General features: G+C 43.5%; 1 protein-coding gene across 4 annotated transcripts in view; it reads left to right on the top strand.

Moving 5' to 3' along the window:
• The window catches only part of LOC123376999 (glypican-5-like), a 654,555-nt gene extending 639,103 nt beyond the window's left edge, over nt 1–15,452 (top strand). For all 4 annotated transcript variants that reach the window (XM_045029334.1, XM_045029333.1, XM_045029332.1 and 1 more), the window contains one exon: nt 14,017–15,452. In XM_045029334.1, the coding sequence (XP_044885269.1) occupies nt 14,017–14,219 (203 nt within the window). In that variant the 3' untranslated portion in view covers nt 14,220–15,452. The remainder of the gene's footprint in view (nt 1–14,016) is intronic.
• The last annotated feature ends 10,180 nt before the right edge of the window (nt 15,453–25,632 follow it).

Here is a 25,632-nt window from a genome sequence, read left to right as displayed (position 1 = left end):
GGCACCGTGACGGCCGGCTCTGATCCTCGGCACCATCCGGGGACAAGCTGCCTCCTTCCACGGCGCACTCCATCAGCGCCTCTGCCCCCCCCGTGGCCTTCGCGTCAGCCATCCGTCACCTCCCAGGCGGGCAGTGGGACAGATCTCCGGGCTGCCACCCAGAGCCAGGACCTTGGACCACAGCAGTGGGGTTTTTGGGTCCCCTGGGCCTACCATGAGCCCCAAGGGCTCCCTTTTCCCCCGCGTCCCGCGGGTGCTGAACGCAGGGTGCCAGAAGCCACGGTGAGCAGGCCTCCCCCAACACCACCGGGAGAGGCCCTGTCGCCGTCAGGTCCCGCAGTGCATCCGGGGCACGATACAGCTTCCCAAGCCCCGGAGCAATCACCGGCAGATGTGGTGGTACAGACTCTTTCTTCGTCTTCCTCACCGGATGAGGCGGTGGCGGGTGCCGCTACGGCGGACCCTCCCCCGATTGACCTGCGGGCCCACCAGGACCTTCTTCGCAGGGTGGCGAAAGCTATTGACCTCCCGGTGGCGGAGGTCCCGGAAGACGAAGACCCAGTGACCAACGTCATCGGAGCCGAGGCCCCGATGCGGGTGGCCCTCCCGTTTATTAAGACAATACAGAAAAATGCCACTACCATCTGGCAGTCGCCGGCGTCCGTCCCTCCTACTGCAAGGGGCGTTGAACGAAAATACTCGGTCCCCCCCACGGGGTACGGGTATTTGTACACCCACCCCGCTCCAGACTCACTCGTCGTGCAGTCTGTTAACGACCGTGAGAGGCACGGACAGCCAGCCCCGGCCCCAAAGTCCAAGGACGCCAGGCGCATGGACCTGTTGGGCCGGAAGGTGTATTCGGCGGGGGGTCTCCAGCTGCGGATTGCAAACCAGTTGGCCCTCCTAGCTCGTTACACCTTTGACATTTTCATGTCCCTCACTAAGTTTTCGGAGCTGATCCCGACGGCTTCCCGACAAGAGTTCTCGGCTCTGGTCGAAGAGGGCAGAAAAGCCTCCCAGTCCTCCATCCAGGCTGCTCTGGATTCGGCGGATTCAGGGGCCAGAACTTTGGCCTCAGGAGTGACCATGCGGCGCATCTCCTGGCTGCAGTCCTCCACCTTGCCGCCGGAAGTGCAGTATACCCTACAGGACCTCCCCTTTGAGACTCACGGTCTGTTCTCGGAGAAAATGGACTCCAGGATACAGACCCTCAAGGACGGTCGTATAGCTATCCGCACTCTGGGTATGCACACACCAGCTACCCAGAGGCGCTCTTTCCGGCAGCAACAACCCTACCGGCCTTTTACCCAGGCCAGGTCAAGGCCCTATAATAGTCGGCGGAACGGTCTAAACCGCCGTAGGCCTTCCGGCAGCAGGCGCAACTAGGCCCAGGCGTCGTCCAAGGGCCCGCAAGGGCCCAAACAACAGTTTTGAGGGGACGCCCGAGGACGGCCCATCAGACTCTTTCCAGGATCCAACCCTTTTGTTTTGCAACCGCCTTTCCTGCTTCCTCCCGGCGTGGTCCCAAATAACATCGGACAGCTGGGTACTTCGTACTATCCAGTATGGTTACCGCCTTCAGTTTATTTCGCCCCCTCCTCCCGCCCACCTTCCCCGTCCCTCTTCAGGGACCCCTCTCACGAGCAATGCCTCTTACAAGAGGTCGAGACGCTGTTGAGTTTGGGTGCCATAGAGGAGGTGCCGCACGACAGGTGGGGCAGGGGATTCTATTCCCGTTATTTCCTCATCCCCAAGGCGAAAGGAGGTCTCAGACCCATACTGGACCTCCGGGAGCTCAACAAGTACATGGTCAAGCTCAAATTTCGCATGGTAACCCTGTGGATCATCATTCCCTCCCTGGATCCGGGAGACTGGTTTGCCGCCCTCGATATGAAGGACGCGTATTTCCATATCGCGATCTACCCTCCCCATCGACGCTATCTACGTTTCATGGTCAACAGTGCGCACTACCAGTTTGCGGTACTACCCGTCGGCCTATCCACCGCGCCGAGGGTCTTCACCAAGTGCATCGCGGTAGTTGCTGCAGACCTCCACCGTCGTCGAGTTCACGTCTACCCGTATCTCGACGACTGGCTGGTTCGCGGGCCGTCCCAACAATTGGTAACAGACCAAATTTCCGAGATACTATCCCTGTTTCGGGTACTGGGCCTTCTCGTCAATGCCGAGAAGTCCTCACTGACTCCATCGCAGAGAGTGGAATTTATCAGAGCGGTCCTCGACTCCACGGTGGCCAGGGCCTGCCTCCCTCGAACTCGGCACCAGACGATGGTCTCCATCATCCGAGACCTGCACGCTTTTCCCACTACGACAGTTCGGTCCTGCCTACGCCTCCTGGGCCACATGGCATCGTGCACGTTTGTCACCGCCTACGCGAGGCTGCGCCTTCTCCCATTTCAATCCTGGCTGGCATCAGTGTACCACCCGCACCGCGACTCCATAGACAGGGTAGTCATAGTCACGAAGCCTACCCTCGCTTCGCTCAGCTGGTGGCTGGACCCAGAGGTCGTGTGTGCAGGAGTCCCGTTCCGCCCTCCTCGTCCATCCGTGACGCTGACCACGGATGCCTCGGCGCTGGGATGGGGGGCCCACCTGGGTGACCTCCACACCCAGGGTCTCTGGTCGCCCCAGGAGCTCTCCCTCCACATCAACGTCCGGGAGCTGCGGGCAATTCGCTTGGCGTGCCACACCTTCCACGCCCGTCTGCAAGGCCAATGCGTAGCGGTGTTCACGGACAACATGACGGCGATGTTCTATGTGAACAAGCAGGGCGGAGCCCACTCCTCCCCGCTCTGCAAGGAAGCGATGCTCCTGTGGGACTTCTGTGTGACCCACTCAATTCACCTGGAAGCGTCCTTTCTTCCGGGAGTGCAGAACACGCTGGCCGACCATCTCAGCAGGTCGTTCCTCTCCCCCGAGTGGTCCCTCCGTCCAGATGTCGTGCACACAATCTTCCGGAGGTGGGGCTTTCCCCAGATAGACCTATTTGCCTCCAAGGAGAACAGGAAGTGCCACCTGTTTTGCTCATACCAGGGTCGCTCGCCAGGCTCCCTGTCAGACGCATTCCTTTACTCCTGGACGGATCACCTCCTCTACACCTTCCCTCCGTTCCCGCTCGTGCACCAAGTGCTACTGAAACTTCGGAGGGACAGAGCCCACGTCATACTCGTAGCTCCGGCCTGGCCGAGGCAGCACTGGTACACCCTGCTGCTCGAGCTCTCCGTTCGGGATCCCATCCCCCTCCCGTTATGGCCGGACCTCATCATGCAGGACTTCAGCAAACTCCGCCATCCGAACCTGCAGTCCCTCCATCTTACAGCTTGGTACCTGCGTGGTTGACCCACGCAGAGAGGGACTGTTCGGCGGCAGTACAGCAAGTCCTGCTAGAGAGCAGAAAGCCTTCCACTCGCTCCACCTACCTTGCGAAATGGAAGCGGTTCGCGCTCTGGTGTGATCAACGAGGACTCAATCCCTTTGTAGTCCCTGTCCCTACCATCCTGGACTACCTCTGGTACCTTAAGGAGCAAGGTTTTGCGGTCTCCTCCTTGAGGGTACACCTGGCAGCAGTGTCCGCCTTTCGTCCATCTATGGGAGGTCGGTCCATCTTCTCCAACCAGATGGTTTCCCGCTTCCTTAAAGGCCTGGACCACTTGTACCCGCCAGTGCGGCATCCTGCCCCGACCTGGGATTTGAACCTCGTTCTGGCCAAGCTTATGGGACCGCCCTTCGAGCCTCTGGCCACGTGCTCTCTGCTCTACCTCTCCTGGAAGACAGCCTTCCTCGTCGCAATTACATCAGCGAGACGAGTCTCTGAGCTCCGTGCTCTAACGGTTGGTCCACCATACACCATCTTCCACGGAGACAAGGTACAGCTTCGACCACACCCGGCCTTCCTCCCAAAGGTGGTGTCGGCGTTCCACCTCAACCAGGAGATCTTCCTCCCGGTCTTCTTCCCGAAGCCGCATGCCTCCCCTCGGGAGCAACAGCTTCACACCCTGGACGTCCGCAGGGCCCTTGCCTTTTACATCGAGCGGACGAAACCCTTCCAGCGCTCAACCCAGCTGTTTGTAGCAGTCGCCGACCACATGAAGGGCGAGCCGGTCTCCTCGCAGCGGATTTCCTCCTGGGTAACGGCATGTATTCAGACGTGCTACGAGCTTGCTCGCGTGCCACCATGCCGCCTCACTGCTCACTCGACGAGAGCGCACGCCTCGTCGGCCACCTTCCTGGCCCATGTCCCCATCCAGGACATCTGTAGAGCGGCCACCTGGTCTTCTGTCCACACCTTCGCCTGCCACTACGCATTGGTGCAGCAATCCAGAGACGATGCAGCCTTCGGCTCAGCAGTCTTACACTCTGCCACGTCTCACTCCGACCCCACCGCCTAGGTAAGGCTTGGGAATCACCTAACTGGAATGCATAGGAGCAATCACTCGAAGAAGAAAAGACGGTTACTCACCGTAGTAACTGTTGTTCTTCAAGATGTGTAGCTCCTATCCATTCCAGACCCGCCCTCCTTCCCCACTGTCGGAGTAGCCGGCAAGAAGGAACTGAGGAGCGGACGGGCCGGCTGGGGTATATATTCGGCGCCATAGCGGCGCCACTCCAGGGGGCGCCCAGCCGGCCCGCCGGAGTTGCTAGGGTAAAAATGTTCCGGAGAGCCATGCACGCACGGCGCGCACACCTAACTGGAATGGATAGGAGCAACACATCTCGAAGAACAACAGTTACTACAGTGAGTAACCGTCTTTTCCCTGTCAGTAACATTCTCCTCACTGTGCAGCCACCAGATGGTGAGACTAAGAAGAGATGGACTTGTCAATATCCAGTTCAAATGTTCATCTGAAGCTTATCCAAGTGCCCCATACTTTGAGAAGATTCCCCGTCTTACCTCTTATCTTTACGGCCCCTCTTCATTGACAACAGCATCACTAGCAGTCAAAGGGGACTTGGCAGTCTCTTCTTGGCCTCAGTGGAAGCATTATTTTGTCAAGGATTGAGGGAAGCTCAGCAAGTACAGCAGTTTCTGTGAGGGGAGGCACCACAGCACACTAAATGTTTTGTAACCTCAGAGAAAGGTTTGAGCTTAGCTCACTCCAACACAAGGGCAAAAACTAATAGTTCTCATTTGAATTAAATTTGCTTGCCCATCCCTCAGAGCGTCAATAAAAAACCCTAGTACACACTTAAGCAGGACTTCCTGGTTGTGTTCAGTAGAGGGCAGTAGTATTTGTACACTCTAGTAAAGAATTTGATGAACTTTAATTGGCCGTGTCAGGGCCACAACCAGGGCAACACTGCAGAACAATTACATGAAAGCTATGGAGACACAATACAAGGCCTCACGTGTTCCACTTCCCCTAGCATGCTGGCTAGCCTCTCCAAAGGAATGTATTGATTGGTGTGAGTATTTATGAGACTCTCAGCCCCATCTGAGAGGCAGTTACATTACTGTATAGCAATCTGTGGTTAGATCTTTGAGGTGAAGATAACACTAAATGCTCTAAACATCAATGTCAAGTAATTTTCATTAAGTGTTTTGTTTGTGTTGTCAAGAGGCAACTTTAACAGCTGCTAACAAGGATGCAAGATCAGTTAAACGGTGGCCCAGATCTTCTGGTCTAGATGAGCTGTACTCAGTGCAAAATGGGAGGATCTTAGCGGATTTTGAGTCATCTTTACTGACCAGGGATGGGTCTAGTCCTCAGCAGGAGTCAGAACAGCCTCAAAGCTGCTCTAATTGGCATTCAACTGCCCCAAAAAGCTGTTCCAGCAACTGGGAGTCGCTGGGATATATGGATGTTCCAGACATATCCTTTACACAGGGGATCAAGATGAGGGGATGGCATACGAGCCACTATGGTGGCTATATGCCACCACATATTAATATCACAGGCAGAGGGAATCCTCCGCTGCCCATTTAAACTGGCTTTATGGCTGTTTTGTGTCTCTTGAGAGCAGAGCAGGGTCCAGGATCTGGCCCATCACAGTTGTGTGTTACTGTTTTACCATAATAAACCCTAAACGTATTGACTCCGTTTTGAATTCTATTTTCCACACTTTCTTAGCCACCCCAGTGATTTTGAATGTACCACCTTTGCTTGCTGTAGGCAGTAGCTAAGACCTAAGAATGAGGTTTAGGCTCTGTTAGAATGGTCAGTTTCTAAAAGAAAAGCAGGCCATAGACTGTCTTCAAGATCTACCTCAAGTAAATTCAGAGAAACAACTAGCAAGAGCATCTGCAATAGTGTCATCTGGTGACTTCCCATAATGTTACACCCCCTGCTTACATAAGAAAAAAAAATATTTTCAAATTCACTGGTGATTAGTACTAAAAGACTTGAATTTATTCTCTGCCAAATATTTCATAACTTAATGTTTGAATATTCATAACAAATCAATGTTTCAGTCTCTCAGGCAGTTTTACAACACAGTCAGCATAATAAATATAATGATTGTCCCTGTCTTAGGGTTTCTCTGAGGATCTGGCAACAAATTACTAGGTTTGATCATCCGCACGGTTAGAAAATTGGCATCTGATCTGGAAATAGAGCTTTGCAATTAATCAGAATCACCCGACTGCGACTTGAGCAAAGGTCTGTGGTTACATCTGAACATTCCTCCACTATTCGTCTCTACCTTGGTTAGTATAATTAGGCTTTGACAGTGCCAGGTTCTCACTGATCATCCCGATTCTGTATGCACACCACTCTGTTTCCTGGGAAAGAGGTGAGGCTTTAACATTCCTGTTGTAATATCTGGACTTGTTTTACCTGCAAGCTTTTCTTGAGCTGTAGTTCGCCTGATGAGTTAGCTTTAACTGCTGATTTATGAAAGACAAAATGAAATGTAAACGATAACTCAGTGGTAGTTGAGTACTGTCACCTGTTAGTGTATTTCTGTTCTCCAGCATGAAACGGTAGGGGTCTACCCCACTGCGCTTAGCTTTTTACAAACAGGTGTTTCACAATCTGTTCTCTTTTTCAGTTGGCCACTGGGTGGCACATAGTGCAGAGTAGGTGTTATGTGAAGGAAAACATAGTTGTGTGCTAATTGTTGAAATTCTTGTGAACAAATCATGAACTTTTCTTTTTGTACCTACCCAAGGAAATCATAGGGCTTGTCTTCACTGCAGAGATCATTTGAGTCACAGCCACACACAAAACCCCTTAATTGGAGTGTGGGGGTATAAGCTAGAGCTCATGTGAGCACAACTGGTTGGCTGCCAACATGAGCACTCTGCAGTGGGGATGCAGGCTGTGTCCTCTGAGTGCCACTAGTCCTCCAATGCCTTCCCACAATTCCCCTCATATGTCCAGGAAGGACAGACAAGTTCTCCCACAATTCACTGGGAAAGAAATCCTAGAGTAGCTCAATTTACTGCAAGTCTTAGTGCCTCTTATGAGTGAGTGCAGTGTCAGGGTGAACACAGCAGCTCAAGTGTCATTTCACAGTGTGACTGCTCTCACTCATATGAGGCTAAATTGAGAGGAGTAACTTGAGTGTAGATAACTTGAGTAAGTTCTGCAGTGAAGACATAGCCATATATTCTTGGCATGTGTCTTCCTTGCAAATGCTCTTTCAAATCTGTTATACCCAATAGTTCAATCAGATATAGAGATGACGGATTTTGGAAAGGCTATCTTTCTTAAAGGCAAAGTTAGGAACATGAATGTACATCCATCTATTGTTTATTTTATTTTAAACTTTTGAATGAAGTCTTTATTTGGATTGTATCTAAGTAGGCATTTAACATCCTTCATACTACGTCAGTTGTCAACCTTAAGCCATGAGAGAATTCTCTGATTAAAGTGTAGTGTGATTGGATACAATGTTGGAGGGGAAGGGGGACGAAGAGACACCAAATATCGCTGGAAACTGCTACAGTTTAAAAAGGAATGGTTAGATTTTATTTGGAATTTTTCAGATGCAACTATATGTAGAAGACAAATTGACAAAAATGATATAATGCATCTCTTCAGTAAAATTAATTCAGTGAGCTTTGGCAAAAAGAGAGAATCTGTAAATAGCTAACCTGGATTGAGCTTTTATATCTTATTCTGATACATTTGGCCTTGTATTATCAATAAACATTTGAAAAAGTAGAAACAAATACACTTGCATCCCTTAAACGTTTACAATGTACAGGGCAGCTGAGCTGGCTGAATGCTGGGAAATGGTTCACAAGTATTTTCACAAGATCAGAATTGGAATTTGATCTGACCATGCTCAAACTTTCTTCCACCTTTCCAGCAGCTCTTGTAGAATCATTTATTGTTTGTACCAGTGTTTGTGGAGGAGCTGTTTGTGAAACACAGGAATGCATGCCCACTCACTCCTCCATCCCCCTAAAATGTGTGTACAAATAAACATATATTCCCTAGAATCCTATATTCACATTCAAACACTTAGTCAAAGTGTAAGGTGATCACCCAGCAATACTTTGTGTATTGACACGGTATGTTTGGGAGGAAGAAAGTAAGAGTCTTTTAAAACTCCTGGCTTTTTCCAACAAAATTAATAAATACAACTTTAAATTAGAGGGAAGACAGACACTCAGTATCTCCGCTCTTGGCTTTTGGCCCTCTTTCACCACAAAATGCTTTTCACAAACATCCAACCCTGGCTTGCTCAGTTCCTGGTCCTATGACTGCACAATCTTCCTCCGCTATAAATTAATTCTTCCTCCAGTTCTCCCATCTTCCTAGCCAAACGACACTACTTTCCCACCCTCAGATCTCACACCACCTATCTCTCGCCATGTAACAACTTGCTGATGTCAAAGCGATTGCCAAAGTTCAACCATGATGTCTCATCTCCTCCTCTTCCCCTTCTATCACTTGCAACCTCCTCTGCCATATAACCACCATCACCACCAAGTTTTCTCACTTGCTTCCCTTCCAGCTCCTCCCTTTGCCTTGTTCTTTAAATGTATTCATTCTCTTTTGGCTATGACACTGAAACTATTCTTGCCAACATCTCCAATGACTTCTTCCTAGCCATATTTTGGGGCCACTACTCCATTCTCATCCTCCTTGATTTGTCTGCTGTGCTTCATGCCCTCATTCTGAAAATCTTGTTCTCCACTGTCCTTTTTTATTCCTTCATTGTCTGTCTTGGCAGGTCTTCCCATGAATGAGGACTCACTGTAGACAGCACACAAATAACCCATGGGCTCAACTTTGTTCATAAAATAATACGAATTGAGTGACAAATCAGTAAAAAATTCATGATGTGTTCAGATAACTTACCAACAGAAAAAGGGCATATCTAGCTAACAAATGAGGTTATTCACAACAATAATTCTAAAAGAAAGTAACACACTGAAATTCACCATGCTATGCTAGTGCTGCTGTCAAAGCATTTAGTCCTCTGAAGATCACCTCATGAGAGCTGGGACTACTGAAATCCTCCTGTTCATGTGTAGTGGCCTGTAGATGGGTCGACTCACCCCTGCGGCGCCTCCTGCTGGTGACTCCGGGGAATTAGCTTGTTCCAGCTCAGGAGCACCCTCTGCAGGCCAGTGATCTGCCTGTCCTCTGGCCCCCATGTCCCTCCCTGGACCCGGTGCCCTTTTACATGGGGTGCTTCCCCCTGGCAGTAACCCCTTTCTCTCTGGGTCTCCCCTCCCCAGGGAACCCCCACCCTCTATCCCCACCTTGCCTCAGTATATGGCTACTGCCAGTCATTGTCTAGCCCCTGGTCCTGGGGCAGACTGCAGTATCAGCCTACTCATCACTGGCAAGGAGGGTTTGGACCTGCTGCCTTGGCCTACCCCTGGGCTGCCCTCTGCAACCCCCAGTACCTGTTAGCCCAATGCTAGGCCGCAGCCTGGGGCTCCCCAGCTCCTCGGCCTTTCCCCAGCCCTGCTCCACTCAGGTACCTGATCTAGTTCCCTACAGCCAGGCCCTTCTCTCTCTGAAAGCAGAGAGAGACTGCCCCTGTGCTTCTGGCTTCCCTGGCCTTTTATAGGGGCCAGCTGTGGCCTGATGGGGTGTGGCCCAGCTGCAGCCACTTCCCCAATCAGCCCAGATTAAAGGCTGCTTTCTCCAGCCTCAGCCCCTTCCCAGGGCTGTTTTTAACCCCTTCAGGGCAGGAGCAGGGGTCCACCCTGCTACACGGCCACTTTTTAAAACTTTAAAATTTTGCCTTAGACAACATTAGTTCAGCATTATTTGTATTGTGGTTGTACCTGGAGCCCCAGTCATGGACTAGGGCCACATTGTACAAACACAGAACACAAAGATGGTCCTACTCCAAAGAGCTTACAAACTACATTTCCTAATGCTGCATTTCACAGGTAATCCCTATATTAAATACAGTGAAGTTACTAAAAAATATAATTAATTAATTAACTGAAATGTAATAAATGAAACATAATATAATCTCAAGATCCAATGTTGCCAGTTCTCTCAATTTTATCACAAGTCTCATGTTATCTGGAGTCTTCTTAAAGCCCGAGCTCCTGGAGCCATGTGATTACATGAGACTCGCAGCTTTCAGTTTTTTAAAAGTCATGGCTGTGGAGAAAAGCTTTAAAGCATGAACCCTAAAGTCTCAAAAAACAGAAGAATAATGTAAAAAGAATCCAAAGTTTATTTTTAAAAGAAATATTATGACTTCTGGGGGCTTGACTCTTGGTTTTTGAAGGTTTGGGGTTGGCAGCACTAGGACTGGGGTTTTTTTAAGCCAGTGGTAACACTGACACATGTTTAGTACAACCACTATTCTTTCCTATGTGAATGTCAATGCTAAACTGAACATAACCAGACCCAATTCTGAGATGATGAGTGAGAGAGAGACATGAGTAAGCAAACACCAAAACCAAAACACATGGACAAGCAATGGGCATGCCTATCAAAGTGCAATAAAATGTTAAATACTTAAGAGTTAAGTTTGTAGAATGAAAAGTAAATACATGTTTGAAAAAGAATTTAAACCATGGTAGGTCCTTTTTAAAACCATGCATCTTAAAATACCAATTTTGCACATTTAAACCCAAAATTAGAAATGTATCAGAGAATACCCTTTGCTATAAAGGCAGAGAGAGAGGATTAAAATGTTAGTCCTTCCCCTGTAAATGTTAAAGGCAGAATTTTCTAATGTATTATTTAGCGCTTGTTATGCAGTGCATTAAGCAGTCACTGCTGAGACAAAGGCTTTTAAAAACCAACAGCCTCCCTGATAGCATTAAATCGTACCTTAGATTTTTGGTTAAGTCAATATAAAAAAAATAAATGAATTAATACAGTTCAGCCTGCCTGATTTATAGAGGCCAATCAAGTTACAATGCTAGGCATGGCCAAGTGAATGAGGGGAATAGATTTACCTGAGTGAGGTCTTAATTTAATCAGCTGGCCCAAGAGAGCTGAAGTCAGCAGGCTGGGATGATATAAACCGCAGTAGAGAAATAAAAGTAGAGCTACCTTTACCACAGTTGAAAAGGAGAATGACAGTGATGGAAGGGGAAGCTAAGCACTGTCAGAACACACCTATTTCAGTGATTTATTCTTAATTTACTTTAATGACCCTCTGAAGGTTGTCTGTTTTTCCTTGTGTTCTCAGAATACTGATACTTTCTAAATGTTTGCCACATGTTTTTCCCTCTCCTTCTCTGAACTCTGCCACAAAGTTATTATTGAAGAGAAACTGTAACTACTGTATATGCTCTGTAGTGGAACTGTGAATGCAGCTGGAGGGGCTAATCTGTTTCCACTGCGTATCTGCCAGCATCCCTTCCCTTCATTCAACCTTGGTTCAGTTTTAGACATTATTAGTTCCTCCCAGATTAATGTTGATATTATGAGACAGATGAAGGATTGGTGAAAGAACAATATGTATTTTCCAATACAATCACTCATTTTTATTAAAAGTGAGTTTATTGACAGCTGTTGAAAACTACTGACTTACAAACAATAATCTCAGTTTGCATTTACATTTCTGGAATCTGTTCCAAGAATTTGCTTCTATAATTCGGAGTTATCTTAAAATTGGGCTGTTGCTTAATCCGTATTACAAATCTATGTATTTGCTCTCTGTGCAAATATACATTGCATTCATTGTTTTCACAAAGTATGGACATGAACAATGGCTGCTAATTAATAAGCTGTTTTGGTTTTTGCTAGACATTTGGGTTTTTTCAAATGAAATGCACTCAGTATTGGATGAAATGGTAATTTTTCTATCAGTGGTAATAAAAAAACTCAAAGACAGTAGGATTTCAGGACTACACACAAGTAGATGTCTTTATTTACTTGGACTTTCCAAAACTACCATCATTAGTCAGCTCATTGTTTTAAAAGTCCTCATTTTGTGTAGGAATCCACTAAGGAAATAATTTTTAACAACTTCCATGCAAGAAGAAAATGGTTTCATATTGACTTCATTTGCACTTACCCTTAGAGATGTTGGGTCAGATTCAGCCTTGGTTTCCACCAGCCTCCATTGATGAATTGGATGTATTATGCCTCATGCTCCACTTGTGCATGAACATGCACACGTGTTAATGTGCACCCGTTACAAATTAAGACTTGCACATGATCTAATACTTATTAATCCAAGTACATCCATCTCCACATGGAGAGGCCAGGCAGCAAACATACTCCAAAGCATGTTTGAATAATCCGAATGGAAACAAATAGGACAGCATGCAAGCGGCACAGTAGCGCTAATAAGAATGAAATATCCTAAGGCAAGATCTGCAGGAAGAAACAGAGCCACAGACTGTCACAAAGTAACTTCAGGAATGAAAAGGAATTAATGGGTTTGGGTCCTAATAGGAAATTTGTGTGGGGAAAAATAACAGTGCTAAATTGTTAATACTTCAACCTTTAAAAAAATGAAACTGATTAATGGCCAGGAAAAGTAATTAAACAAAATGGGAACTGACCCTGCTAAACAAGATATTTGCTTCAATATGGGAATATTTGTAGATGTATCTGATTGGTTTGAGGGGAAAAGATATTTCAAGTTTACCTTCTGACTTGTTTTTCTCAATGAGCCTGATTATGCACCCATAATGGGGAGCAAAGGGACATCCCTTTACTGTCCGTGTCATCTACCCATTCACTGGGGAGATGCATTAGGGAGAAAGCAACTTATGTCAGGCTGCTACATCCCCACCCAATTCACGTGGGCAGAAAGGTTGGGGAATAGTAGAGCCTTGGCTCCACCTAATACTACACTGGTCAACACAGCTATATCAGTGTGTCAAAGGAGACACATTGCATTAGGTAAAGGGATGGTGCTGGGTACTTTCCCAGGTCCTAGAGAGCAAGGGGAAACCAGGAAGCAGAGAGTGAGTGAGTCAGTCTGCTCCCAGGGCAGCCCACCATCACAGTGCCCCATACAAAACCACATCTGACCCCTAACATTATGATTTAAAGCATGATTGACCTTACATAGTGCCATCAATTGCTAATCCAGTACCACAGGAGAAAAACATCATTGGCCTATGGCGAGATCCCATTGCACTTGACATTTTGAAGTTGGATGAGGGCAGTAGAAGGAAACAAAGTTTTGGAACCTTCCACTAGAAGGTACTATACATTAGAGCTGGTTGTGAAGTGTTTTGTGGCAACAGTCTCGGTTTCAATGAACTTCCACTGAAACACAATTGTGTTGGAAATGTGCCTCATTTCCTGCCAGCGAGCCCAGACTCTTGGGGCTTCCAGGCTCCTTGATGTGCAAAGAGGAGGCTGGTAGCCCTGGAAGCCATGGCTGGAGCAAGGGCTCTCAGGACCTCTACGCTCTCAGCTCTGCAGTGGGGGACCCCACCTCCAGGGGGAGTTCCCAGGCTGCTCCTGTGTTTCAACCAGCTCTGCTATATGTACTTTTAGTCTTATTCCCACATGCTCAGATGAGAGCATCTGTGATACAAGTCAGAGTGCTTACTTCAGAAGGTGTTCTAGTAATAGACATTGTACTGAGCATCCCCTTAAAATGGGCAAGTGACATCATGTTCTCTTTTCTTGTTTTTTTGTTTTTTTTTCCTGTCAGATGTACTCAAAGAAAAGAAGGCCTATTCAGAAGATAGGAATGAACCAAAACCAACTGTGAAAAAGATTGACACCACGTCTACCACAACCACAACCAAGTCATCTTCTAAACACAATCTGGCCGGAAATGTGGGCAATCTAGCCTCCAGTTCCTCATTTTTCATTGTAACAGCACTAGCGATTTTGTGGCACTGTCTGTCATAGCTGCATTGTATTGCAACAACTGTCCAAGAATTTCTGTCCATTGTCATTTATACCTACAGCCTTACCCAATGGAAAATAAAGTTAAATGGCTCTCTAATATTATATGGTATGTTAGAATGAATGCTAAAAAAAAGGCTGAGATTGGCTGATAGTGATTGTCAGCACTTACACTGTGTCTGAAGAAGGTCCTTGATAATATCTTATCCACTCAAGATATAAAGGGAATGATGACAGGGGATCTGAGTAGTTTAAGTTATTGGGGTAGAAATAATTAACACTAAAATTGTAAATTACTGTATTGGCATTTTTCCCATTTTACTCACTGGGTAATCTCACTGGTTGTTTCTGTTTGTTAAATTCTTGCAATAAGTTCAAATGAACGATCATTCTTCTGGTGCAAGTTAATGCATATGGTATTTCTCTAGTGACAGCTAATAACCTATGTCTACAGTGGTGAACCATGTCAAGTGAAATACTCTCTACTAGTTTCATAAAGTTCCTAAGTGGCCAAGAAGGTAAGAGCATGTTTGACCCTTTTGTTTTCGCTCTTACTGTTTAGATTTTAGGACACAATATAAAAAAACATATGGTATGTTTGTAATGTGTAAGTATAGTTGCCTTTACCATTTAAACAAATTTTTAGAAACACTTAACATTTTACCGAGGCATATAGACAATGAGTTTCCCTGCCACACAAAACTTCATTACCATATGCTCAAAGCTTACTGGATGAATGTCTGACAAAGGGAAACATAAGTAAACATTATAATGTTTTAATCAGCTGAATGCAGTTATATATGAAAAAAGCTAATTTAGTTCAAATGTATTTTACCTGTTTCCTGTTGGAGAGGACCTTGTTTCCACCTAGATGTCAGAGATATAAAGTGTTTGAATTCCTCTTGCCCAAAAAGTGGTCTCCATGAATTGTAGATCTCTATAGTACAATATGTTCCATAAACCATGTATTATTTAATTATGTTTACTATTTTAAATTGTGCTATCACAAAAGAAGTAAATGTAAAACAATCTGAAATCTAGAACAACCTTATCAGTCATTTCTCACTTTGATTTTCTATACTAGACAGTGTCAGAAATCTTCATGTTATTGTGATGAGAATTTTTTATTTAAATCAAGGAAACACTGACGTGTTTGGAAACTATGATGGAAAGGTACGATGATGTAATTAGATGCGCTGAGAACTAATATGTGTATTTTCTGACAACTGTATTTATAGTGCCATTGAAAATATATACATACGATACGGTATGAGTACAGTGATTAATGATAAATATATGAAGCATTGGGATTGTTAACACATTTTACTTAATTTCATAACCATTTCCACCATTTAATGGCCATTTTCATGCTGCAGGCTATGATAAGATTTAATGTAAAGACATTTGCCTTTAATTTTTTTTGAGGGGAGGGGGAGTAAAACATCTCTTTCAGCACTTAGATTTATACAAGCACTGACATTGATTCAAGAGACAAACAGTATATCATATCAACCAGTTCTGGGTGTGACAGTATAGAATAGGAGGGCAGGATGTCATTGTACTTGTATGTGTTCATGCGGTGTTAGCAAAAATTACTAATTAGCTCTATATTCGCAAAGGAGGAGATTTGACATTGTTGCATTTGGTCTTTAAAAATGTGTAAGTGCATAACTGCATAAGCAAAAGCTTACACATGTGGAAACTGAGAGTGGTCACGTCAAGCAGAGTCGCATTCCAATTCTTGTAATGCTGGAAAAACAATCTGGCACCACCAAGACAAAAAGGAATAAGATGCTTAGAGCATTATCATGAAACATTCAGTGTTAGAATTCTGACTTTTCAACATGTTAATAAGTAGTGAGTTCACATTGTATTAATGAGAATGAATCTTGCAAACATAGTATGAAAGTTGCTGTCATACAATTTTTCAGAGTTCACTGATACAGTAAATGAACAGCACCAGCCTATGCAGGCATACAGTAAAATTGCCATTTATGCACATTTTTACAGCCCTTGAGTCCTTTTAGAAAAGTGTACATTCACATGGGCAGTTATGCAAGTTCTTCCTTTTGTACCTTGAAGTGATTTCCTAATTCTTTACAGTTTCACAGGACCAGATGGGATACCTGCCTTTAGACAGCTGTATCCGTGATTAGGCACCTAAATATGAGCAATGAGTACCCAAATGCTGATTTAGACACCTAGGGTGAGATCCTCAGCTGGCGTAAATCAGCAAAACTCCATTGAAGTCATTCACAGATGTACACCAGAAGAGGATCTGGCTGTTAAGTCAGTATTTTCATAGTTGGGAACCTAGAAATCAATATTTAGGTGAGTATATCAGCACCTGAATATCTCAAATGTGTATTTAGGTGCCAAAATATGGATCTGGGTCTGTGTTTTGAAATTGTCTCTCCAGATGTGCAACTTCTAGTTTGTGAGAGAGTTTGAACATCCACAGCGTACCGGAATCTGCTTTTTGAGAATTGTGCTGTAAGAGTCATTGTGCTGCTGGATCAGACTACAGCAATCCATCTAGCCTAGTATCATATACCCAAGAGTGGTCAATACCAGTACATCAGAGGAAGGTGCAAGAAACCCTGCAGTAGGCAGTTATGAAATACCCTGCCCAAAGAGAAATTTTCTTCCTAATCCCCATTAGCTGGAGGTTGGTGTAGACTCTGAATCAGTCTTGCTAAACTGAAAGATTAAATATTTTAATCTTTATTTTGGTTTATAAATTTCCACATGTGTCTAGTGTATTACACAAGACAATAGTTAATCCAGCCCCTTTCAAACTAACCAGACTAAAATAACACTGCACAAACTGTAGGGAGAAAAATTCATCAACTCACTTCACTGGATTCAACCCATATTTTAATAAATACAGATGGTACAGAGGAGGAAAGGGAGAAAAAGTTACTATGGAGAGCTCAACATCAATACGTTTCACATTAACATAACTAGAACATCTCCTACTGAATTTAACACTTTAAAGAGAGTAAGGGTCAAACCAGCATGTAACATGTTCATAGTGTACATCAGAAATGTGCTGCAGCTTTAAAGACATAATAGGATATTGTATCTAACACATTACGAAGCATTTTTCTTCACAGGTGAGTTGGAGCTGAATAGAGGAATATTCTTCATTAGGAATCAAATTCACATCCAAATAAAGCAAAAACAGCTGATCATATCCAACAAATGGAGTACAGTATATCTTTTCAGATGAAAAATGAGATGTAAACATAGTTTTGCCAAGCAATTATGAATTTTATTTAGCCAGTGCTCTTTTATGTTTGTTGTTTTGATATAATCTATTTTTGCAATATCCAGTGTTGGTGAATGCAAAGACTGGCACGTCAAGAACTTGCTCATTTGTGGGTTAAAATGAGTCTGCTGAGGGTGTTTGTTTGTTTTGTTGGAGTTTTTTTCAATAGTGATGTGTAATTCTTAACATAGAGAGAGAAATTGTCTGATGTGCTGTCGCCGCTTTGCACTGCACCACTAATCTATCCTGGGCCTGAACATAAAGGTTATGCTCCTGTTAGGGAGGATCATCCCTGCATAAGGGAGATGCTCCTGACAGCATTGAGCCAGCAGAGAGAAAAGTGGGTATGCTCGTTGGAAGAAATGGTGTGTGGCTGAGATGCCTTGCTGATCCCCAGCTGTGTTTTCAACCTCCCTGGGCTACTGAAGCCCTGCTGAAGTGAGAGCAGCCTGAAGGTACAGGGAGAGTGGCCCTGTGAACAGTTGCAGCAGGATTTGAAGATTGCAAAGGTACTATTAAGGCAGCTTTATGCTCATATGCCATTACTTGCACTCTGTGCAACTTACCACACCCCAGCATCTGGCCCATAATTTTAGCCTACATATTGCAACAGTGAGACGTATTTTCAAGTGCACATGCTATTGTGTTAGTGCATAGAGAAATTTAGGACTCTGGCTCAGTAATGAATCTTTAGAGGTACAAATAGTATCTGTCTGAGCTCTATAAAGGCTGCACAGCAATAATTATCTACTGCCACATTTGTTTCAGAAGATCTGTGTATGGAGATTGGGTAAGATTTCCATCTCTCTCCATATGCTCCATCTGGTCTGTCGTTAACCCAAGTCAATTTTCCCCATGTGTATAGAGCCTTATTTTAACTGTTACAAGCATTATAACCCTGGTTCAGCAAGCCATCCTTATTTAGCACAGCACATGCTTAACTTTAAGTAGGTCCCATTCATATCAATGGAATTTAAGCATGTGTTTAAGTGTGGTAACTGAATAGGAATGGACAGTAATAAGCAAAGCTCCGAGTCTGGCTGAAATTGGCTGAATTGCACATAACTAATATGTGGGTGAAATTTCACCCCTGTCAGAGAACCCCCGTAAGGCCTATGCACTGTTCAAATAGCACCCAAGCTGTTCATAAGCCTTTGCTCATCCTCTCTGCACAGAGGCAGATTTCACTCTGAATAGGAAATACCATCTGCAGTATAATATATTTGCCATCATCTCTCACAATATCATTGTTGAATTTTCATATAACCTAGGAATAGTATATGCTCAAGTCACATAGTGTCTACTGCAACACTGTGCTCTTAGGGTTACTGCTTTTAGTGGCACATGGCATGTCTGTCAATGAGCCGTGAAAAGTGGATCAAAACTTGGCTTTTTTAGCTGTGACATGCTCCCATCAAAAAGAGAAACAAAAAAAAACCCCACACTTGCCACAGTGATAATGTTAGATTAGCTATTCCATCTCCACAAAAGTCCAGAATTCTTCCCAATCATGAATTAAATATTAAGACACTAAAAAAGTAAAAAAAAAAATTGCCCAAGATAGAAAATGGGTACACCTAAAATTAATTCTGGTTATAGAGATTATAGATTTCAGAATGGTTTCCTGGACTTCAAATGGGGAACACTGCTAGACTCACTAATATCTCTAGAACTGGACCAAATTTTTTAAATGCACCGAGAGTATATCACAACATAATGTGTGTATGAGAGTCTAAGTCACTGGACTCAGAAAGAAGCATAGAAATAATGGGTGCATTAGATTTCTTACTTATGAAAGCTAATATTTCTTACTTCTGATCAAAGTGTGCCCCCTTTTTTGGATTTTAGGGCAGGTATTCAATACATCCATCTTGCTCAAATGTCTTTTGAAAGACAGCCTTACCGCAGTGCTGCTACAGTTCTGAGAGGAGACTCCAGGACACAGCTGATCAGCCACATTTTCATGCTGCACCTTTGTGACTGAGATTAGTATCAGGTCCTTACAATGGCATAGTATTGAACATTCTGGGCTTTATTAACGTATTAGAATAGCTGTTACTCTACAACAGTATGATTTTCATTTATATATGGACATACACTAACTGAAATCTATTGGTGCTTTTTATGCAATACAGAAAGTTCTTCATTAGATAGCAGGTATCAACTGCTAATGTTCTCATATCTGTGCAAAATGCATTAGTACTGCCTTGCACAAGTTCTACAGTTTGCACTTTATCATTATAGTTAATCTTTAGTAAATTGCCCAATACTTTGTAATTATAATATTAGCATCTAATGTAACACCATCTTTAAAAAATCATTTGTTGCATAATATAAGCAATTAACATTTATTCACTTTGTCTGTAACAGGGGGATATATAATTTATCCATGATGGCCTTTCTGTGCACCTAATTAGTACCTGGTTGAATTATTCTACAAGCTATGGACATTTAATTTGACCAGTAATGTACTGCTAGTTTTATAAACTCCTTGCAAATATACACTTGTGTAATTACTTTTCAGCTAAGTAGAAAACAATGTTTTCATATATCTTCTGAGTTTACATGGTAGGCTTTTAGGCTGCAATAGCAAGAATAGGTACTGACATTTTTCATGCACTTTAAAAATGGAATTAGTCAGATACCTCTTTTCCATAATTCATTACAGTATATCAGATTTGTAGCCTGCTTTATTCTGTAATGAAAAAGAAAGCAGTGAGACATCAAGAACATATCTCCTAATGAAATTCTGTATCTGCATATTCGTATGTTAGGAAGTTCTGCTGATCAGAGACTATATCAAAAGTGTTGCAATACTGGAGTGTCAAGGATATGATGTTAAATTTGTGGAAATTGGATCAGACTGATTAAGTGACATAAGTAAGTTTTTAGCTAGCTACATTTTCTATTTAAATGTGCAGTAAATTGAGCAAGATCACTTGGTCTTTCAAGAAAGGAGATTTGAGACAAACTTTCCAGCAAGAATGCCAACATCAGACATTTGATTTACTTATTTCATAAATGTTGTGGAAGCAGAGGTTCTGAGGCTTTTCCATGTGGTTGTGAGGCCGACTGTTAGGAAGGGGCCAGATCCCCTCCACTGGCTTCAGTGGAGCTATGCCAGTTTACACTGGCAAAGGATCTGGCCCAAGAACATAAAATCCTTCCCAAAGAGCAGAATCTTATTTCAGGCACAAATCTGATATTATATTATGGAAATTCAGAGTAACTCCATTGACTACAAATCTCGCTGTTTTCGGGTTTTATACTGCCACCCATCACTAGAGTATATCAGCACCTTCCCCATAAAATCAATAGCAATAGCCCCATGCGGATACTTAGAAAAAATAATCTGAATTATCTAACAGTGCGAATTTAAAATGAATTCAATCTTCTTGCATTAAATTCCTGTTTAGAACCTAAACCAAATTAAGGTCACTTTATTTCTGAATGAGAATACCCACACAGGGTTTAATGCAGTTTAACTAATCCACTTTAAATTCACACCTTTAGTTAATTCAGATTAATTTTCCAGAATCCTTTTGTAGACAAGTCCATAGAATCTCTGATACTTCTCCCTTTGGGGGTTAAAACTCTGCTTGGGATAGGAGAAGTAGAGTATTCATATTGTGAGCATCACTCATGGTGAAAAAGTTCTCTCAAAGAAGATTTTGCAGCATTTCCTAAAGACAGTCAGACTGGATTTGCTTGATCTCCTCTGGAAGATTGTTCCATAGCCAGATCTACTCAACAAAGAATGTTTTGTCCCCAGCGTTCATATACTTCAATCTGGACTTTGTGACCTGCATTGTCCCATAGGAGCACAGTGGTCACAGATCAAAATCTGGTCTTTGATGTAGCTGGGGCTTGCTCTATTATTGCTTTGAAAAGTCGGATCAAGGTCTCATGTGCTCAGAGCAGTCTAAATCATGGAGATGGTGGGTATCCGCATTCTGTACCAGTTGGAGCTTGCATATCTTCACATTCAACTTCAGATACAAGGAGTTACAGTTATCCAGCCTGGTTACAGTAATCCAGCCCTGAGGTAACAAATGCATGGATCGCTGTGGCAAGCTCCTCATCTGGGAGGAAGACACAAATTTTCCTAGCAAGCTGGAGGTGAAAAAAAGGCATTTTTGGAAAGTGATACTACCTGGTCCTCCAAGTTTAGTGAGGAGTGAAACAGGACCCAGGGGCGTGCACTACTTCGACATGGATTCCACTGGCTACAATGATTTACACTGGTACAACCTGAAATCAGAATCTGGCCTGAAAGAAGATTGTGCATTTTGGGAAGGGATTCATTTTAATATGAAACTGAGTCGAATTCTGCCCACTTGACAGGAAAGGGAGTGACCATACATGGGCTATTTTCTGTTTTTGAAAAGAGTGATGAGACAGCTCATGCCCTATGGATGATGAAACATATATGGGCAAAACACTTAGACAAGTTTCATAAACAGTATCCAAGAGAAGCAGTAATAAGACTTTTCTTGTTCTCTAATTGGAAAATTAAAAACATTCATTTGACTGGAGCTTTTCTAATTCCATGTTAGCGATGAAGAATGGATGGAACATGTTCCACTACTTTCCAAATGTTTACTGAAAAAGGCTGATGTAGCAGCAATACTATATAAAACATTTATTGTACCTCATTTATTATATGGGACAATACTAGAATAAAAAATAGAAACCAGTATACTAAACCTGCAACATACAACCATTTATTGTATTTACTGTACTTTAATATATCAAAACTAATATAGTATGAATGTTTACAATACACCAGGAGTAGAAGTTACAATAAAAAATCCTGCTTTGTTATTTAGGCCTTTAAAAAATTAACTTATAGTCTCTTGGTCTTCTTTAGTTCACCTTCTTTTATGGAAACTAATAGGACATTTACGTTTTTATTTTACATTAATTGTATTGTGTGTATTTTAAACTCCAAAGTAGATTGTTTTGGCCCTAAGCTATATTCAAACCCTAGTAACTATTCACATCAGCTGAGCACTTGTTTTATTTTCAAAATTTTTACTTGTATTTGATTGAATTAACTCATCAACTTTCTTCAGTTTGTTTTCAGTACTGAACCTGAAAAAGAGTTTTTAAAAAGCAGTCCAGAATCATTGGCTTAATAATAATTAGCAAGGATACTTTGAGACATTGTAATAAATGGTGTGATTTGTAAAGGACGGTGAACTGTGAATGGTAATAAAAATACATAATCCACAACAGGATCTTGTGTCCTCTATTTGAATTGTTTGTAACTTTTTTCTGGATATTTTTCATCATCTTTATTGTAAGTTACAGAACTGATAAAATCTAAAATAAAAAGATTTTAACCTCTTTATATTGTATTTTGAACGACAGATACAGAACTTTAGGATTGCTTAGAAAGCCTGTTGGGTCACACTTAGAGTATGTCTGCTCTGCAATCAGGAGGCATGATTGCAGTCCGTGTAGGCATACCTGAGTAAACTTTGATCACATTTTTTTGGGGAATGCCTGACTGCAGTGTACACATACCCGTAGGTTAAGAAATGACCATTTTCTTTAGTATGTAGCAGTTTTCTCACTTTCTTGCCATTTATGCCACTAAAGAGATGTACAGGTGCCCATCTGCTATTCTGGGATTCTTTAACATAACACAAAACTGGCAGCAATCTCTCAGGAAAACTCCAGTAAATCTCTACCCCTAATGCAACCAATAGACAAGACTCCATAAACAGTCACCCCCACCATGTCCCAACCACTTCATTCACCTCAGCAAAAAGACAGGCCTTGGAATAGCTGTGCCCTTTGCCAAATACTGAATTCAGGTTTATGAAATGTAGTCCTGTCCTATCCTATCCTACTATCAGCCAGTGTATGTCCAGAGATAGAAACATCCCACTTTTGTCACCAGTAGGCACTATGGTGCTATCTTTCTGCCTTGGAAAGTGAAACCAATCCTAGATTTTTCCCACCAGGTGGCTGACTATTGATCTATCTCAGTCATTGCTTTGCCACGCAAGAGATGACAAAGATGGACACCCCCATTTTGGAACACAGTTTTAAATTCTTTTAAAGAGTATCTTTTTTATCCCTATGTCAGAACAGTCTCCTTCTTCTGTTAAAGTAGCTGGCTAGACATCATATCTGTTTAATTTATTTACCTTTATTTTAATATCTCCATGCTTCCTCTTGTCGTAATTCTTAAATGGGTTGTATGGCAGAACAGACCAATGAGCCACAACACACTTTTGAGCCTAGTTCTCCAGTTACTGTATATAAATGACTCCTCATCCTCCTATCAGTCCAAGTCTTTTTGTTCTTATTCAGATTATTTTCCCAGTCTAAGGTGCTTTGAGTGGTGCCTTTTAAAGCATCCCTTGCCTCCATGCATACTTGGTTAAAAATGCTTCCCATTCCAAGTCCTGCGTTATAGGTAAAAGCCTCAGCTTCACAGTCCACACAACACGGTCTCTGCTAAGCTTTAGGTTTTTGACCCACATTCCCAATAGCAGCTTCTCCTCTTCTGAAGAAAGAAGCTTGCTTGCTCTTTGAAGCACTGGTTTGTAAAAGGCCTTTTAATTTGAAAGCTCTCACATTCATCCTAATCTGTGGAACTGCCTCATTCTGAAGTCCAGACTCACTTCACTTCAAGGGACTTTTTTCCTGATTACATTAAAAATATGTTTCTTTTTACATTTCAAAATAGAAACATTATTTTAAAAGCCTGATTCTCTTCTAATTCGATAGTCATTTCCCCAAAAAATATACAACCCCCCCTGCAAGTGTGATTGGAAGGCTAATTCTTCCTAATGGCAGGCCCAAACTCTCCAACACTACAGAGTAACATACCCTCCTGCTATTCTAGTGACAGAAATGATTGTAACACTGTATGAGGGCTTTGTCAGCAGTCCCTGCAGGGGCCCGAATAAGTCCTTTTTAACAGAATAGCGACATTTGGCTCAAGGAACTGTCTGGATGTGCAGGAAAGCCTCCCTCACCCTGGAAATTCCACTGTGATACAGCTCTAGATGTGGCGAAGAGCCTTACCAGAATTAGCGCAAGTAATAGAGGAGAAGTCTGGCTTCTTTTCTGTATAACGATTTCCCTTCAAACTTTGCTTGCCAGCTTCACATCTTGAAGGAAATAGTCACTTTGGAAAGAATGCTCATCATATCTAACCACCTGGAAACCAAAAATTATCTCCTGCCCTTCCCCAAGGACTAAACCAAAAGACTTTCTGCTTCGATGAGCAGAGACTGATTTTATTTACATGTATTGCCTCTCCAGTGAGATTCAAAGGCAACTTTACAGGACACAAATAGGAAGGTTTTGAACTCCAGTGGCAACAATAACCCACACCCTAAATGTGCATTTAAACCCATACATTACCACCGTCACTTCTTGCAGCCCCATTTTGAAGAAATGCCATCTCTATGAAAGGATACATTTTTCCAAAGAAAGGAGGAGGAGATTAACCTGGACCAGTGTAGCCTGTCCATTGCCAGTGGCTACTCAGTAACTATTTAAGGGCTTCTCTCACATGTCTCCGTTGGGCCCAGATCATATTCTGAAGGGGAAAATATTCACATGGGAGAGAGAAAGCAACTTCCCACACACAAGGTTACCACTCAGTTGTTCCACTGGGGTTGCCCACTGGGGAAATGGCTGGGGTTCATCCAAGTGGGTGGAGTTTGGTTTCACAGATCTTGGGAGATCCACAGGACCATACAGCTGGTTTCCAGACCCTCTAGCTAGCCTTGCTGCTAGTGTTTCCCAGTGACTATGACCTGCACTGAGGAATGGGGAATGCCACACGGCACAATGCTGTGGCTGCCATGTGAGCCACCATCCCCAATCCCTGCACTGGAACTAGTGTTCTATAGGATGAAGAGAAAGGGAGCTGCTGCTGCCATGGGACCTGCACTTCCCACACTACTGTTGAGTCCCCTGCACCCAGAAGCAGATGGGGCCTAGCTCCTTAGAGACTCCACAGCATTACAATAATCCATTAGAAAAGGGGGAGGGGACTTTTTCAGACATCCCAGCACTTGATGCAGATTTGAACGATATCCCCAGTTCTGAAGCAGCAAGGTAATTCCAGAGACTGATCCCTTTATTTTGTTACACAAAATGCTAAGGAGGCTGCAT

The sequence above is a fragment of the Mauremys mutica genome, chromosome 9 (assembly GCF_020497125.1).
Source record: "Mauremys mutica isolate MM-2020 ecotype Southern chromosome 9, ASM2049712v1, whole genome shotgun sequence".
Classification (NCBI taxonomy): domain Eukaryota; kingdom Metazoa; phylum Chordata; order Testudines; family Geoemydidae; genus Mauremys; species Mauremys mutica.
This window is presented reverse-complemented; position numbering and strand designations above follow the sequence as displayed.